General features: G+C 46.5%; 1 protein-coding gene across 1 annotated transcript in view; it reads right to left on the bottom strand.

The window, feature by feature from the left end:
• FRMD4A (FERM domain containing 4A) overlaps positions 1-18,358 on the bottom strand; it is a 218,322-nt gene that overhangs the window by 16,161 nt on the left and 183,803 nt on the right. Inside the window, exons 14-16 of the mRNA XM_058804516.1 lie at positions 15,041-15,182; positions 6,797-6,930; positions 2,980-3,102 (exon numbers count right to left, since the gene is read on the bottom strand). Of these exons, the coding sequence (XP_058660499.1) occupies positions 2,980-3,102; positions 6,797-6,930; positions 15,041-15,182 (399 nt within the window). The remainder of the gene's footprint in view (positions 1-2,979; positions 3,103-6,796; positions 6,931-15,040; positions 15,183-18,358) is intronic.

The raw sequence follows: 18,358 nt of genomic DNA, 5'->3' as shown, positions 1-18,358 counted from the left end.
CTATGTGGAAGATCTCCAGAACCTGGAGTGGCTTCCAACAGAGGTTCTCCATCAGCAAAGCATCCACAGTCATGCTGCTGCCTCAGGGCCTCTCTGAGCACACCCATTTTGCCTTCACCTGCCCTCAAAAGTGCCTGGGAGCACAGCTGGTGGAAGGGATGACCCACACAAGGAGGACATGTGTGCTCCAGCCCTAACCCTGATGTGCTGTTTGACTTTTCAAGCAGTTCAATATGGCCAAATTCACATTGATCCTTTTACACCCATCTCTGGGTCACACCTGCCTCCCACCTGCTCCTTCCCCCTGTTTTCTATCTCCCCATTTAAGCCCCACTTGATTTCACTGCTATGCATTGATGCGAAGCCACACCTTTAACCTCCTTGACAGGTTTGCTTGGCACACACCAAACACTTTGGGGTAAATATGAGCTGAAGAAATTATGGGCTGCTGCAACTGATGGCACCAGAAAAATGTCTCCTCGAGTTACCAGCCAGGAGGGTGATGTGAGAGCCTGCAGTGTGTAACAGCAAGCTCTCTGTATGCCAGAAAGAACCAGTGCCCTCAGTTAGCCCTTGCAGGGCCTCAGCTGAGCTTTTAAATGCAATCAGGTGTACTCTGAAAGATATCTAGCCATTTTTGGTTATCCTCCAAAGTCAAGGGACTTAGGACAACTTATGCCAAAGCATAAGCTGATACAGAGCTTCCCAGTCTGCAGCAGGACCCCAGGCTGAGAGCTTCAAAGGGCCTTGCTAATCTGCAACGGATCTGGCTGCCTCCCCCAGCTCAATGGAATTAGTCTACTAGAAAAAGGAACCCAGTACATTGCAAATTAACAAAACAAAAAAAAAGAAAAAAAGACAAGTTTTTCTACTTTAGTGAACGGTGAGACAGTCACATATTCCTGGAGATCCCCGTTACCAAGTTCAAATCCTCTCTTTGTTCAGCATCAGTGCAAGAGCTGATGCTGTGGGATTTAATCAGACTGAAGCATTCTCTGAAGTTTTTATTCTGGGTTTCTGGCTTAAAAAATATACTTTTGCTATCAGTGGTGAGTCAGCATTGCCTTAGAACTATAATTATCATTTCCCTCACTTCAATGAAGAATGAACCCACCTTCTGTCTTTTTAACAGATCCCTTTTTGCTTTGAAGACTTTATGAACTCTGTTAGTGCCAGACTTATTAAAAGTGAACTTGATATGATGGGCTTTTAAGGCCTGGAATCTGATTCATCATTTTCTGGTAAAAGCCTTCCCAGAGTCAGGAATTAGAGACCAGGTAAAGGTGATTACCAAGAAAAAAAACAGAACCCTTCCCTGCAAGTCTTGATCTGACAAAGGTCTTGCTAAAGGTTTAGAAAGCTTGATGTGAGAGCTGTCTTTCAGACCTTCACAGATTCAGCTCTAAATCATTCAGTACATCCTAGGAAATATACATTAATTTTCCTCCTGTCCATAATTGTCTATTCTCCTCCAGTGAGGCCCCTGTAAATAAAGCCCTAAGAAATGAGAGCTATCATCTGCCTTCAGATGGAAGTGCCTTGCTTCAGGTCCTTGTCACAGCCAGTAATTTCAGTCCTGGATTTGTGTGGTTGAGAGAATATTTCATCTTTTTTTTTTAAATTGATTTTCCAGTGTTTGCACTTGCTGAAAAGTGCATGAAAACCATTGCTACCCTCCCTAAATGCTTTCAAAGTGGCAGCCAAACACAGCTCAACATCATACAGAAATTTATGGTTTTCAAAACAGCCTTAAAATCTGAGAGATGAAGAGAGAGGTAGAGAAAAAGCTGAATCAGCATGTTTGGATTTCTGAGTGCCTGCACTGGGGAGGAGCTGCTTTACCTTCCTGCTCTCCACACCTAATCCTGCCACTGGAGTAAGGAGATTCCTCACCCCAAAAGCTGCCCTGTAGCAACAGGAGCTGGGGAAGCAGGAGATCAGGTTATAACTGAGCAGCCAACAGACTGCAGGGGTTTTAGGAGTAATTCAGCTAAGACATGCTTCCCTTTGAAAAGCTTAATTAAATGTGCTAGTTCATGAATATTTGACTGCGGTGGAATTCCTCTCCCAGGCTCCATTGAGAACAAAACTAAAGAGGCTCCAGCTGTTTATTTTCTCAGCAGAAGGAAAATGCCAACAAAACGACAAACAGTTAATTCCCTAGCTGAACTGAGCCTCAAACCACACAGTCACAACCAGCTTCAGTCTCCCCCCCTACAAAAATAAAAAGGAAACTCAAGACTGGAATATACACAAGTGTCTTGAGACAAATGTGCCTCCACAGACAATAGCTGTTCTGTGAATCTGGTCCTGCCCTACAGCTGCTGCAGGCCTGTTTTCACAGCCATGGTTCAGGGCACTGACCCAGCACATTGTGGGAGCAAGGAAGGGAACAAACACTCCCTGGCAAACTTAGAAAAATGTAACTCCAGCTCCCCATAGGTAGGGATGAAGGCTCTTTTGTTTAAGACTGGGGAGCAAAATGCTTTTATCTTGCTGTGGCAGGGTGAGATGGATAATGGTGATGCTTTTCTCTCTGGTTAGAGGGGGCCTGAATTTGGATTGCTATTGGAGTGGAAAGCAAGAGGCTGTTTGCAAAAACAAGACAGGCAGAAGCAGGGCTCAGATGGCTTGGGGGGCTCCTGATGTGCTCCCTGCTCACACAGATCACTGCACTTTATCACCAGAGCACTTGCACTGCCATGGTCCAGTTGGTCACTCAGGCTATTTCTGTTACCTCTAGAAAAGCAAGTGCAAGAACCTTAATAATTTCACCTTTAGTCTGAAATAAAGTCCCCAACTCTCTCACTCCTTCCCCATCCTGATGGATATAAAAAACCCCAAATGGGTAGTGGGACCAATCACAGTAATTTAAAACAGAAACAGCCATGGGACTGATGGCTCCTGTGTGATGCTCACTGGACACCTTAGAGACCTGAGGTGGGGACACGTGTCTGGAAGGGAAGGGCTCAGCCTCACCTCTCCCTTGGGCAGGATTTTCTGCTCATCCAGTTTAAAGGCAGTTCCTATTCTTCTCCTTACAATAGGTGGCTCCTCCCCAGGATCCAGGGGGTATTCTCGTGGCAGCTTCCCTGTGAGCTCCTGTAAGCAGAAAATGCTGTTAGTGCTCTGGGAAATCCTGCAGCACAGCAAAGCAGACCACCACTCCTGTGTGACCCTAAAATGACAGGTACTCATTAATAACATATCCAGTTCAGCCAGCTGATAAACACACAGGAGAGCACCCAGCCCTGCAAGCTCAGAACCCAGCACTGAGGGTGGGGACCTCCTCTCTGACCTGTGCATGAATACAGAGCTTTGTGGCCTGCCCTGGGCAGGTCTGTAAGTGGTGCCCATCCCCAGGGCTGAGCAGGCTTGCAGCACACAGACTTTCATCTCTGCTGCAGGGTGAGCAGGAACCAAGAGCTGCTATCTGCTCTTCCCTGCTTCTGAGAGGGGTGAGCAGACCCCAGAGCCTTCATGCAGGATGCAGATCTGCTGAGTCAGAAAGCTGCAATGGTAACAGCCACACAGGTTAGGACCTGCACAGAAAAACATTCCCACCTGATTCATGACGTGTCTGAGAGGAATGCAATGGAAATGGTCACTAAAAGCAGTGCCTGGTACCTCATTACCCGTCTGATAACACTTCATGTATTAGAATTCTTTCCAAACCCCAATGATGTCATGGGCAGCTCTGGAGCAATTATTAGCTGATGCTCTGTCAGACTGATGGGGTTATTTGCAAAGATATGTTCAAAATCTGAAGCAAATCACACAGAATTTCAGAATATGTGGACAACAGGAAGCAGCATCATTACTGATGTTAATGCTGTGGGGGTTTTCCCCCAGGCTACACAATACAGGCACACACATCTGAACTGAAGGCATTCAACTGCCTAGAGAAAAAGGCAGAAGCCTGACTACCAGCACAGCCCAGACTCCTTGTACTCAAAAGTCTCCCCATGAAGGACAAAAGGCTTTTGTGCTCCTTAGCATCAGAGTTGAGAGGATCCAGCTGGCAGAGTAACCTAAATCATCTGAATCCCAAAGAACAGCAGCTGACCTTAATGTGAGTGTGGGTGCACAGCCCAGTCCCTGCCTGCCCTGGCCTCTCCCCCACTCCCTAATGGGGTTTTTTCTTTCTACTCTTTTCAGGTCACTTGGAAACAAGGACCTGGCGTTTTCAAATCCTCCCTTTAAGCAATTCCCAGCAAAATGGGTTTGCAGCAGAGCTCTGTGTTGACGTGCACAGCCCCCTATTGCAAGAGGCATGGCTGCAATGTCTCACAGTCCCACTCTGCATTGCCCCTCCAGCTCTGTGGGGTTATTTCAGTTTTTCTTTCAAAATGTGTTCTTTGTACTGTGGCTCTAAGCACTACACCAAGACACAGATTCCTGTAGCCAGAGGGAAACAGGGACATTTTCTTTATAACTCCTAATGTGATATGAAGCAGGGCAGTGGGTAAAGAGTTAATCTTCTGTAAAATCTGTAAAGATCAGAGCAGAACAAAATGAATGTGGGCTACCATGCTGCCTCCAGAAGCTAAGAAGTATTCAAAGGCACGATCATGAAATGTAATCTAAATTAATAAATAACTGGAGTAGTGATGGCCCCAAGTAACCTGATGCCAGAATTATGAATGGTTCTGGCCATGCTTTCTTAATTATGCCCTCACTTTTAACTCTTTTTTATCCCCTGGTTTGCCACCCTCTTCCTCTGTTTTGGCCATTTCCATGCCAAAGCAGAAAGGAAGAAGGGCAGCCTGAGAGGAAGCTTTCAACTAGCAGCTGCTGATGGATGAGGTGAAGGGTTGCAAGATGGGGTCAGATTCCAAGTGTCCATTAACTGCCTCTCTCAAATCACCTTTGGAAAGCACCAACACTTTCTACCAGCTCTTAATGTGCTGACAGATGGGCTCTGGCCAGCCCTGCCACAGCACATTAAGGAGTAAATGCTCCTCATCCCCAGCTCCCTGCCCCAGTGGGAGCTTTTGCCTGCATCCTGCTGCTCCTGAAGTGCCTGAGGCTGCACCAAAACCAGGGCTGGGGTTAAAGGAAAGGCACTGGGCTGTGAGCTCCTGCAGCTGTGGCACAGGCACATCTTCCCCTGCTGCAGGGATTAGTCATCAGCAGTCAGGCAGGGTTAGCTCAGGGTAGTAAATTCCTCTGGGCCAAGCAGAGCCTCCAGACCTTGACAGTCAGCCCTGAAGAGCTGTGATTTTTTTTTTCCTGTGGATGATCTCAGCTCAATGGACTTAGAGATTGGATCTGATCCTGTGACCTTTCTCACAGCACAAGTTGTTTGCTGAAATCAACCAGGACTTCTCAGGTGGGAAGGGATTGCTCCCATGGAGTAAAGAATGGGAACAGGGGCAGTAGAGATTTCTGCTGATGTTCTTTGTTGAGAGGTATTTTCCCCAACTTGTTCTTTTTGGCATTAAAACTATGCATTAATTGAAACAAAAATGAGACCTGAATCAGTGACCCATTTCTCCCATTTTTGTCAAAAGGCAGATACACATCAAATATTAAGCAAGAACTGGAAGATCTCTGTGCCACTGTCTGCAGCCAGCTTCCTGCTGTGTTACATGTTACAATTTGTTATTAAAATCAGATACACAGGCCTGGTAAACAAGGGAGGATTGCTGAATGACCTGAGTACATTGCTGAATCTCCACACACAGCTGCAGCAGAGCTGTGATTTCCCCAAACATTAAACTGATCACTAAATGGCCTCCTATGTACTCCAAAATGAGCTGGCAGGGGAGCGGGAAGGTTATGAGTTCCTGAGCTGTCCTGCATGACCTGGGATGACTACAGTGCTTCCTCTTTGCAAGGTCTGCCTCCACACTGGCATTCCTTTCCAGGAGTTCCAGAGCTGACTGGATGAAGGCAATCTACAGGGAGCAGAAAAGACCTTGTGTGCTGTATGGCACAGCATGCTTGGAGAAGAAAAGTATGTAAAGTTGGGCCTGCTCCAAGAAGAAAGTGTGCCAGCCTCGGGGCTATTTTTGCTAATGGAGTAAAAAGTCTCTGAGAAGTGATGACCAGCACATAGAACAGCCTTCCTATGGCATTTAAGTAGCAGGATATTCTTATCAAAGTTAATAAGAAGCCTGGCTGAATGCAATATATTCACAATTTCAAAGAGAACACATGGATGCTGAGCACCCTCCTTGCCCAAGCCAACGGGGCACCCAGATGTGACCATGTTCATTCACAGGGGTCTTAGGATGAGGGAAGAGATGAGGATCTGACTCCATGCTTCAGAAGGCTTGATTTATTATTCTATGATATATATTACATTAAATCTATACTAAAAGAATAGAAGAAAAGGTTTCATCAGAAGGCCAGCTAAGGATAGCAAGGCAAAGAATGATAACAAAGGTTTCTGCTCGGACAGAGAGTCCGAGCCAGCTGACTGTGATTGGCCATTAATTAGAAACAACCACATGAGACCAATCACAGATGCACCTGCTGCATTCCACAGCAGCAGATAATCATTGTTTACATTTTGTTCCTGAGGCCTCTCAGCTTCTCAGGAGGAAAAATCCTAAGGAAAGGATTTTCCATAAAAGCTGTCTGCGACACCCTGCTGATGTGGGGAAAAAAGCCCTGGACTTTGCAAGCTGGGGTTGAAACAGCTGCATCTCCCTGAGGCCATTGTACAATGGGTTTTGTAAGAGGTGACTGTGGAAGGATCCTCATCTCCTGGCCCCACCACAGCTCCAAACAAGGAGCTATAACTAAGCAAGACAGAAATGTTCCAGGTTACAAAGTGTCCATCACCCACCGCTTCCCGCAGGCAGAGTTTCTTCAGCTCCTCCAAGCGCTGGCGCAGCGTCTCCTCCAAAGCCTCTTGCCTGGACTTCAGTGCAGCCAGCATGTCTTTCTTGGCAGACTGAGAGCTGTCTGACTCTTGGGAACCTGTCAATAAACAATGATTTCACTAGGCCAGCTGACAGCAGAACACACATCTGGAGTGCCTGTAATTTTACCACAGCCTGGACGCAGCCCCTCCAACAAGAAATGGGACTGTGACATGAAGCAGGTGTTACCCAGGCACTTCTGTTTACAGCAAATCCTTAATGTTTAAGCTAACAGTCAGACATTCAACAGTGGAGCACATAAAGACATTTGTAACCATTATCTGGAAAAATAAAAGCAGTAAAATGATTCATCCTAAGATCTTAGAGGAAACCCACATACAATTCCCATGAAAGCTCCCAGGGGCAAAGTACAGTTTACAAAACCCTAGAGATGCATTTTTTGGAAATTAAATCTAGGAGAAACCATTTGACAATACAGCCTACTTCTTAAGAACTGCAATTATCCCAGTAGCAAACATGTAATTCAATCCACTTACAAGGCCTGTTCTATGAAAAACTGTAATGGAACAAAATTACCTAGGAAGATTCCTGTAAAACACACCAAAAACCCCAACCATAGCTCCTTCTGGGGTAGTAGCTGTTTCTTGTGAAGATGTAGGTTGAGATATTTAACTGCATGTCCAAATGGCTTGGCTTTTCAAGCGGCAATTACCAGCAACTCCCACTGAAGTAGGTCTGGGCATTAAGTCAGACTCTGTTGCTCAGATGTCATGACAACATTTGTAATTTCAGCTCTTCAGGGGAACTTCTTGATGAAGCAACCTCATCCTTTGTCCCTATGTTTCCCCCTCACACAATAAAGGATGGATATTCTCCTTATCCCTCCTTTTGCTGCTGGTGTATCAACAGAAAGATTTTTTTTCCAGCAGTGACCTGTTCCCTGCCCCTCCTGAGCAATGGCACAGAGCAAGCAGACCTTTATTATCTGCAGCAGTCAGATACAACAGGATGCTACATGAAATTTTCTGTGCACCTGTCATCAGATGGGGGTTAGAGGTGCCTCCAAGCACTCAGTGAAAACACTCAGCCCAAGGAGGTTGAAAAAGCTGTTATTTCACAGAGCTTTGGAAGGAATCTGGGAACAATTCTTTATTTTGGCAGCAAAACAGTGAAATCTGTGCTTTCAGCTTCATCTTTCATTGCTACTATTCCAGCAGACCATTAAAGCTAAATTGAAAGGGGATTGAGGCAAAAATTACCACAAAACATTTCTGCATTGGCTCAGGAGGAGCAGGGAATCTCAGAGATCTTTTCCACCAGTATTTTCTGCAGTTTTCATGAAGGAAGATAGTGGTATTTACTCAATGAAACACCTTACTTACACCTTTTACTGGGCTGTCCTGAAGGTAGTGGAAAAGATCTCCCTAAAGGTCAGCCAGGCTGAGCATTATCAGACAAAGGAGGAGAACCTCACAGTAAGATATCTGTGTAATTGCTGTAGTCATCATTGTTTTATTTGTGTTTGCCCTCATAAAGCAACAAAACTCAACTCTGCAGACACCTCTGTGCTGGAAGAACTTGATGGGACCTTCTAGAGGAGCCCTGTGTTTGCACTGGCAGGGAAACTCCTCTCCAGCACTCTGGAGTAATTCTGAATAGTAACCCTGGTGAACAGGTATTAGAAAAACTGAGCTGCTGAATTTCTTCATGGACTTGTCAACAAACTGCAGAGTCCTGGTAAAAAGTTGCTCACGATTCCAGCAGATATTTTGAACCATTTTTTCTTTTCTGACAACTTGAATGACCTATGTTTTCCTTTCAACTGCTCTTCCCCTTTCCTTCCTCTGTCTGCTCCATACCTCCACAGCAGGCTCAGATTTATTTTTAAAAGCTATTCCTTTTTGCTGTGTGGGTTGCCACAGCAGCTACACAGAAACATTTACAAGCATCTGGCCAGCCCCCTGTGCTGATCTGGGGTGTGCCCACAAGAAGGAAACAAAAGGCTTCTGGCTGAGCTGGAAGGGACCCAAATCAAGCCCAGACAGTTCACAGCATCTGCTCCAGCTGTTTTCTCCATGTGAGAACCATGCTGGTCTCAACCCTGACACAATTGGTGCACATCTTGTCCACTGAGTGCCCATTTTGCCATCTTTTTCACTGCTCCCACAAAACGAAGGAACTGGAGGGGACCTGGAAGCATGCTGTCACATTCTGAGTGAAGCAATGGGATTACTGCTGAAACCAAAGTCATTCACTCACTGGCACTAATGTTTGGTTTTGAATTTTTATTTAAAAGCTGAATTATTTTGCAGTGTATTATTAGATTTTTATTGGCTGGATTCTCTGCTTGTTCTCATGGGTGAAAAGGAACTGGTAACTTGATCAGTCAAGAGAACCACCACTGCATGAGATGACTGTAAATGAGCAGAGAACAATGCTTTGTATTGCTGGGTGCCTATGGCTTCCATTAGAGGCATTTTATTTATAAATATGTATCAATCCTACCTTGAATAAGGCTGTGATCAGAGATCCACTTCTAAACCCAGTGGCAATTGACCCAAAAATGTAATGACAAATCAAAATACCGTAAAAACAACCAAGAAATAAACAAAGACCAGCACAAATCAAGCCAATCAAGCAGCTACTACCTTAAATCAGCCTTGTTAGATATGGTCACTGAGTCATGGCTGCCCAGTGCCTTCCAAAGGGGATCAACAACAGAGAAAAATCAGTCCTGAGAGATCAGCCTAAGAGGCTCCTACTACAACAGAAATGGTTGACTGGGAGGCTTTCTCAGGTGTTTTATCTCCCACAGGGTTAATTTCTAATGCAGTACAAGGGAGAAACGTTGCTGAAATATATGATTTTCCTATATGGCATTTGTGCCTTTTTGTGAAAATTATTTTTCAGCCTTCTTCCCATTTGCAGTGCAAGGATTTACCAAACTCTGCATTTTAACACACTCTTCTGCAGAACCATTTCATGTCCCTAAAACAAAAAGGGTTGTGAAAATACACGAGGCAGGAGGCACAGGGCTTTCTCTCTGGTGGGCACTAGGAACCTGCTGAACTGGGGGCTGGTTTTATGTGGTATGTAGGGGGATATGTGCCCTTTCTTTCTCAGCATACAGGATGGGACACAGGCCTTGGTGACCTAAATGTCCACTTAATGCCCTACTAATTTGTGGAAGCAGCACTCATCTTCAGATAACCACATGGCCCCTCTGAGTGATTTCTTCATCCACTGACATTCAGGAGAACATGAGCTGAGAAATGCAGGGGGGGAACATGGTCCTCCCTGTCCAACTCCTTCTGCAGCAGAATTCATGGCTGAATTCTTCACCAATGCTAACAGGCTGGGTTCTGCTCACTTCCATACTGGTGAGGTCAGGACAGTCTTGGGGATGTTGAAGGGGACATGAAGCACATGGGTCTCACCCCAGAAGGATCTGGTCCAGTGTTATGTAAGTACAGGTCTGCTGGGGTCCAAGACAAAGTTTGCTTTAAAGCCTGCCAAAGGGGTGAGAGCGGACCCCACTTTGGAGAGAAGAGTCCTACCAGTGACTCATTGGTTGTATTTCCTCCATCTATTGTAGCAGAGTGGAGTCAGCTTGGAAAAGGGATGAATGAGAAGGATGAAAACAAGTAGGGAGGACAGATGGGATGCTGAAGAGCAGAGAGAGCCAAGTCTTGGTGACACCAACACTGAGGGGAGAGGAGAGGAGATGCAACAAGGTGACTGAGCAGCAGCAGCAAGGCAAAACCACCCAGGCATCTCTTCTCTGTCTCATTCTCCAAGTCTCCTGCTCCAGGAAAAACACATCTAAATATGGCAAACCCTCACACTACATCCGGCTGCTGGCTCCAGCTCGCGGGCATTTGGCTCAGGTCCCTGTGGAAGGTCCCCTGAGCAGGGAGGGAAGTTTCCCCCATGCTCAGTCTGTACCAGAGCCTGGGCTGACTCACTGCCCCAGGATGCCAGTGCACAGCCAGCAGCAGCCCCAGACAGCCCCTATCTCTGCTCTCTGCCCAACACATGGATTTCCTCTGCGGCGTGGTATTGAAACAGGATGACCCCTGTGGCAGGGAGAAATGATGAGGAGGACTCCAACTTATCAGAAGGCTAATTAATTACTTTATTATGCTGTATTATTCTATACTATATTACATCTAAACTGAATCTGCCACTCCACTGCACTCCTCTCATGACTGTCAGCCAAGAGTCCCCACACACACACACACACACACACACACACACACAAACTCTTGGCACTGATAGGCCAAGGAAACAAAACACCATCACTCTGGGTAAACAACCTCCATATTGCATTCTACTTTGGAACAAACACGGGCACAGCAAATGATAAGAATTGTTTTTCTTTCTCTGACGTTCAGAGAATGTGAAACCCAGAAATATTCCTGGGAAAAACTGTGCCTTGCTTTTCTCTGTGAAGAGAAATGTGGTGACACCACGGGAGCTCAGCTGGAGCTGCTCCACAGAGGATGAGCTCAGATCTCCTGTGGGCTCTCTCCTTCACCAGCCCTGCACTCCCTCACTCCTGGTGGGCGTTGTGTATCTGCTGGATTCACTCCAGCTGGGACACAGCCCCGCCGGATGCAGCGGCAGCGCTGGGAACTGCCTGCCTGGACTCTGCTGTGGTGTTTGCAAACATAAACAGGCCCTGCACAGAAACCCCCACTGCTGCAGAAGGAATGGGGCTCAGGGGCTGGAGGCTCCTTGAACGTGTCTGTGGAGCTAAAGCAGAGATGCTCCTCTGGGGTGTCTCCTCTGCCCACAGATGGAAGGTAGTCTGGAGTTCATCCAACTGTTGTAGATGGATAATGACATGATTTGCTCTTGCAATTAAAAGATAACTGTTGTGGGCAGTTGGGAATGGAAAAGCTTGGTGCTTAGGGGGTGAGGCATGGCAACACCTTACCTCCAATCAAGGTACAAGAAAGCAGTCTCCAGTGACAAATGGCAAAGAAGAGCTGACTGACAGACTCTGGGAGGGGCCAGGGCTGGCTGATGCAACCCCCAGGGGTATAAAAGACTGAGCACCTATCCTGAAGATGAACTGGCTGTGTGGTATGCACGAGGGGCAGTTCCCAGTGCTGCAGCTTTTTCCTTATGTAGTCCTCTGCTGTATTTTTGTTAAGGTTTAATAAACCTTTTTACATTTCTCACACAACCATAACCAGGAGAATACAGGGCTCCTCACTAGCTTGCAGACCTCCAGAGCTCTTATGGCACAGACTCCGAAAGAAAAATCCATCTTAGAACCAATCTGGTTTTGTTCTGCTGGCTTTGATTTGGTTCCTGCCTGTGTGAAAGCAGAGATTTCACTCACAGGCAAATCTCTCCTCAGATGTCCAGGGATGGCCCACAGACCCTGAGCAGAAGATCCTTGAGCTAAATCACAGCAGCCCACTGTCCTAGGGAGAACCCTTCAGATCCAAAATGAGGACAGAAGTTAGAGTTAGCTTAACAGAAATGGATTTGGGCATCAAAATTACAAATCTGCACTGGAGAGCCTGAGATCAAGGGTGTGGGAAAAATGAAGGAGCTGAGGCTTTGGTCTTGAAGTGCTGTGATCAAGAGGAAGCCACTTCCCAGTGTGTAAGACTTCATCTCCCCTCTGCTGTCTCTTGAGACTGTAAGTGATGTGGAGCAGTGACTGCCTTGTACTGCACAGCAGGATCTTCTCCAGACAGTGTGACAGCTGGAAGCAACAACAAACTTTTCCTTGCAGACTTGCTGCAAGCCCAGGGGAGATATGCCACTTTTGGCACACTCCTCATGGCTCTGACAGCCCCCCCAGTGAGGAGGAGTGAGATGGAGGGAGGAAATGACTACAATAATTTTCAGGAAAAAAAAAAAGGACTGAGAATAGTAGGGAAGTGGGGGCAAACAGAGATTCATTCCTGACCTTGTGATTTCGAGTCACTTGAGTATTTATTTATAGCCTGGAAGTCTGCTGTGGCCACTTAATCATTTGCACTTATTCTCTCCAGCGTGCAGGCTGTACTGAGATAACCCATCATTGTTGTGGTTGTGTGCCGATAATCTTTGGCACAATGGGAGGAAACACAAAGCCTGGGACAGAGCCAGTGACTGTGCCCAGTGGGACAGACACTGAATGCCCCCTCCCATCCAGTGGGACAGGGATGGGCCACCTCCACCAGCCAGGCTGGAGGGAGGGGGATCTTGGAGCAGAGAGGTCTGAGTGTGGAAACAATCCAGGGTTTCCAATTTCCTGATACCTGACCTGGGCCAGACAGTTTCTCTAAATACCTTCTTGTAGCTGCTTGTGGCAGCAAACTCTGCAGCTCTCCTCAACATTTTGGGGAGAGCCCTGTCCTCAGAGCTGGCAGCTCTGAAGGAAGGCACACAGAGGCAGCTGTGCTCACTGGCCCACCAGCAGCACCTTGACAGAGACAGAGGCTCACAGTCCCGTGAAGGCACCCAGGCAGGCAGATCCACCTCCCCAGGACTGAAGAAATGACTCACCTGGTCACTGAACTCTGGGTGGGTCTAGTCACTGGTGCAATTCTGGTGAGTCTACAAAGCCTGTGCTCAGCCAGAAAGGTGCAGGGAGCACAAAAAGTTCAGAAATAAAAGCATGAGCTCCAATTTGGAATTTCCATACACATAACCCTGAGAGATGCTGGCCTACACCAGCTTTTCTGAGCCTGATTTTTTGCTGGCTTTCACATGGCTACTGCTCTCTCCAGGTGTAAGAGCAGAAGCAGACCCCAGTGGTTTTTTTTTTTTTTTTCCAGGAACACAAAAAGTCCATGTATTAACATGGAAACAGGATTACTACCAAGTAGCTCTCACAAACTTAGGAATGGTGCCCAGGAGGCTGAGATCTTGGAAAGACCTTAAGAGCTTTCTTGGGTACTTAACGTTATTTACTTTCCAGCAGGAGAGCTGGAAAAAATGCCAAACAAACAAAGACTTCCAACAACCTGACACCAATCTGGGAGCTGCTGAGCTACTGCAACTCCCCAAGCGATGGGAGGCACAGACAGTGGATTGTATACTTTGTCAGGAAGAGCTCAGGAGCAGAAAGGCAACTCTGTTAGCAGGGAAGGCAAGGAATTGCACAGCAAGCAGCTCTGGAAGCACTGCACATTTTAACCCCTTGCTGAGCATTTTCCAAGCAGGGTTTTAAGAGATATGGGGGATACAGTGATGCAAAGCTATATTACTACATCAGTGTGGGCTGTTTTAAAGCATTTGCATTCTTAGATAGGTTCTTCCTTTGTCCAAGCCTGAGAAGGTTATTTTCTGCTGTTACACATCTCAAAACATTTGTTTTTGATAAATTGGTGTGATGCTTAACAGAAGGTATTTAATTGTCTGAAACTGTTAATTGTGGTGATACCAGAAACCTTGCCCTCCTTAAGAGCTCACCTAAGCAGCTTCAAGCTCTTTGCTAAATATCTCCTGCTGCTTTAAGCCTGCAGTGACATTTCTCACTGTTTTACACACAGCTTGCCTGGTTCAGACTGACAGAAAAGTATCGAAGAGTCACAACCTCCTGACCTGCCTTCTCCAGTCCTTCTCTCCTCCTGCTCTAGCTCTCCTCTGCATCACCTTCCCTTGGGTTTCTCTCACACATGACATCTTCCTCACACAGCAAAGTGCTCTAAGCCACAACAAGAAACCTTCAAGACCCTGGCACTAGTTTGGCAGAGTGCTAGGGAACAGTTCTGTTGAGCCTGGGACAGCAGCCAAATTCCAGCAACAGAGAGGCAAAGCAGATGTGCACTCAGTGAAGAAGACACCCTGTTTCAACAATGCTGAGGAACATCACCAGTTCCCAGCCTCAGTTTCCTTTGTGAGCTGCACTGGGTGATTGCTTCCCCACTGCTGGCTGGGCACTCCTTCACAAACCCATCTGCCAGATAAGCTGGACACCAAGGGATGGTTCGGGTAGAAACTGTGAAAGTTTCAGCTGGAAACTGAGAGGTTGGAGATGACATCCTGGAGTCAGGAGGAAATGAATGGTGGTGAAGAGAGAGAGGGGGAGGCTGCTGCCTGTGCTGTTTGTGGAGCAGCGTGCTGAGAGATGGACTGCCACCTGGACAGACAGAAAGGCTAAAGGGAAGTGACTTTCATTTCTGCAGTGCAGCTTCTGGCTGCTCCCCATTTACCATGGCCATGGCCCTTCCCACCACACTCCCTCCAGTTACACCTACCTGATGACAGGAGACTCCCGCTGCTTCCACTGATAATTTTGCCTTTACTCCCCATGTTGGCCAGCTTTGAGGTCTTGAGGGTTCCAGTTTCAGTCAGGTCAATTGCAATCTCACTCAGGCTTCTTGCAGCATGAATCTTGGACTGGAGGTAGACACAGGAGTTAGTAATGATTTAACGCCTTTTGAAAGCTCACAGAAAGAAAAAGACCTTTTGCTGTGGCAGGAAACAGGCCTCCACAGCAAACTTGGATTATTTTACAAGAATAGAAGCAATCTGGCACAGTATTCACTGCTGTACTTTTTACATTCTTAAGTGGGTACAATTCTGGCATTGCTTCCTGTTTGGGTTTTTCTCTGTTTAAGAGAGAAAAAATGTGCATGGCAAAGCAAAGGATGTATGGAGTCACTGTTTTACCACATACAATAAGAAACCTTCAGAAATGCCATCATAATAACCTGTTGAAAAGCTCAAAGGCTAAAGACCATCTCTAGCATCTAAAGCCAGAAGGGGCCTTCACAAATCATCAATAAGTTTTGGAACAAGACATAGTGAGGACATGCCTTAAATGGGCTGTCATGAGAAGCTGGAAGAAAATACTGACAAGAAAACACATTTAGGTTATTGTCCAGGCTAACAAGCTGCATGCAATGCCCCTACTGTGAGGGACCTCTTCAAAGCATTAACATTACTCTAGAGGAAACAACAGCCAGCCCAACTCTGTAACCGGCCACATTAGGGCATGGCCATTGTTCGCCACCAAATGTCAACAAGATTGCTGAAATTTGTAATTACAAGAAAGTAAATAATGCACAGTACATAAACCTAGAGAACAGAATAGAATAGAATATTTCAGCTGGAATGGACCTCCAAGCGATCTCAGCCCACTGCTCAAATCTTACAAGCCCTGTGCTTCTGATCTTCCATTAATCTGTCCTTGCAGGGCCACTGATCTGCAATTTTAACTTCCCAGAACACAGAAAGCTGTTGGCACATTTTGCCAAGACTCTCCAACTGCAAGAAGAGTTTTATCCAAAAGGGGGTGAAGGCCCAGCTCAAGATCACTTGAGCATTCACCTCTGCACCTTCTCAAGGGCAGAAGAGAGTCAGCCCTGGCCATACAGCTCAGGAGATGGACACATCATGACTCTGCTAACAAATCAAAGCTGATTGATGTCCACATAGCAGGGTGTGATCTGCTCCCACTGGAAGTAACATGAAACAGGACAACAAGGAATGCTTATTATGATGGAATCTTCAGTGTTACTTCACATCCTCAGGAAGAAGAAACCATTCCAACAAGAACCAAACCTGAACTGATGGCTGAGTGTTCACCACTGAGCTTCTTAGCTCTGTTGCTGATGTGCTGTGGGGCTTTGGGTAAGACACTTAAGGTTAAGTTCTTAGTGATCCCCACCTCTGTTTGCATATCAGTGAAATAATAAGGGAAGGAAAATGTCTCCCTGTAGCACACTGTATTTTTAAGATTAATTTAAGACTGCAAATGAAGACAGCACTTGGAAAGCCTTACACTGCAAACACCCTCAGAAGTATTATCATAATTTAATATTCTTGGGTATTTATAGCCTCCATCACTGCCATTCTGAGGAACCCAAATGCCTCACAAGCTTATTTCCTCAACAACCCCAATGACAGGGCATGTGTTATCACTTGTTTGCAAGAGTGAACAGTGCAGTCCTTGTGAGTGCAGAGGCTGAACTACCTGACAAGATATCAGAGCAGATCAGTCAACCAGTACTGGCCCTCTTCAACTGATGTTGTAACCAGTTAGACACTTCTCATTTCCAGCAATTCATCCCTAAAATCAGCCCCAGGAGAAGGACAGCACTCTTTAGCTTCTTGGATCAGATGTTTCTGGTCAGAAAGAAGGCCTGTGAAACATCTTCTTCAAATAGTTCTGGAAGGTTAGTTCCAGGTGAAGAGGAAAATCACTGCTTTTATCTAATGAGATTTCCTTCTACTGAAGTCTTGATAAGGAGCATAAACATGGACTGCTGTCCTGCTGCAATGCCAGACCTTTGGAGGTAACAAGCCTTCCAACTGACTTATCCTGCTGATAAATCCCCTGCAGCTGTGTATATGCTGTATAACCCTATGTATCTGTAGGGTTATGTGTACTTTGTATAACCCCAGGAAACAGCTATGATCAAACCCAGTGTCTGCCTGACCCAACACTGAGTCCTGGCAGTGGATGCCTCAGAAAGGCTCAAACCCCAGGTCTGCATGGACAGATCCATCTCTCCTGCTCCATGAAGCAGCGGTTTTCTGTTTTATTTGGACAGTTAACAGCAAGCAGCCCTGTAGTTTATTGCCACCCATTTTCAGAATGCAAATTAGGGCACACTCTGGCCCTACCTGTCTGACTGGGCACCAACCAAAGTGCTGAGTGAGGGCAGTGTGGCTGCTGGGTGCTGCTGTGGTCCTGGCCAAGGAGCAGTGGCTGGAAGTGTACCCTATACAGGGCAAATGAAGAAGTGATATAAGACTGGAGCCAGGAGAGAGGAAAAACAAACCAGCAGACAGGATCAGCAGGGCAGAGAGAGCTTCCTCTGCAGAGGGTACAATTCAAACCTGCTGAAACCACAATTGCAGTTGTGCTAATGGTGCCCTGCACTGAACACTGAAGATGAAACATCTCCTGAAAGGAATGGGGTTAACTTTCCTTGCTGCTCAGTCCCTGCTGCCTCCAGCAATGCCAGTCAGCACTGGGTGGTCTGTGCACTGGACAGGCTCTCAGCAGCAGCAGGAATCAGAGCAACAGCTCATTTCACACAGGCCACTGAGCAGCAGCCAGCTCTGGCCCGTGCAGGCTGTGTGCTGCAGCACAGCACTGCAGAGCTGGGTTACACCCCATTAGTGCTCCCCCAGCCCCACAGTCCCTCCAGGCTCACAAATTTGAAGCACTTAGCACAGACCTGCCAAGTCTCATTTACATGGAGGAAGACTGGCTCATTCATGAGTCATTTCAAAGCATGGGGCCAAAGTGATCCCCAGTGCTGTTCTGACAGGGTCAGAGGGTGAAGAAAAATCCATAAGTGAAATGAGGAAGAAGATGGACATTAGGGATGAATTTATCCCTCTTGCTGCAGTGATGGGGCTTTGCTGGAGGTGATTTTTTGAAACCCTTGGCCTATTTTCTACCAGTTCATTCAGCCAAAAAGCCTTGCATTGGAAGAATGTGGTGTTGAAAATTCCCACAAAATGGGACTTCTCAAGGTTTCTAGGCCAAGTGTTTGATTGACTCAGTGCAGTCAACAGAGCAAAGACATGCCTTCAAGTCCTGCTGCATCTGTCTCCTG

The sequence above is a fragment of the Ammospiza caudacuta genome, chromosome 5, assembly GCF_027887145.1.
Source record: "Ammospiza caudacuta isolate bAmmCau1 chromosome 5, bAmmCau1.pri, whole genome shotgun sequence".
Lineage (NCBI taxonomy): Eukaryota > Metazoa > Chordata > Aves > Passeriformes > Passerellidae > Ammospiza > Ammospiza caudacuta.
The sequence above is the reverse complement of the archived record's forward strand: the minus strand, read 5'-3'. Positions and strand labels throughout refer to the sequence as shown.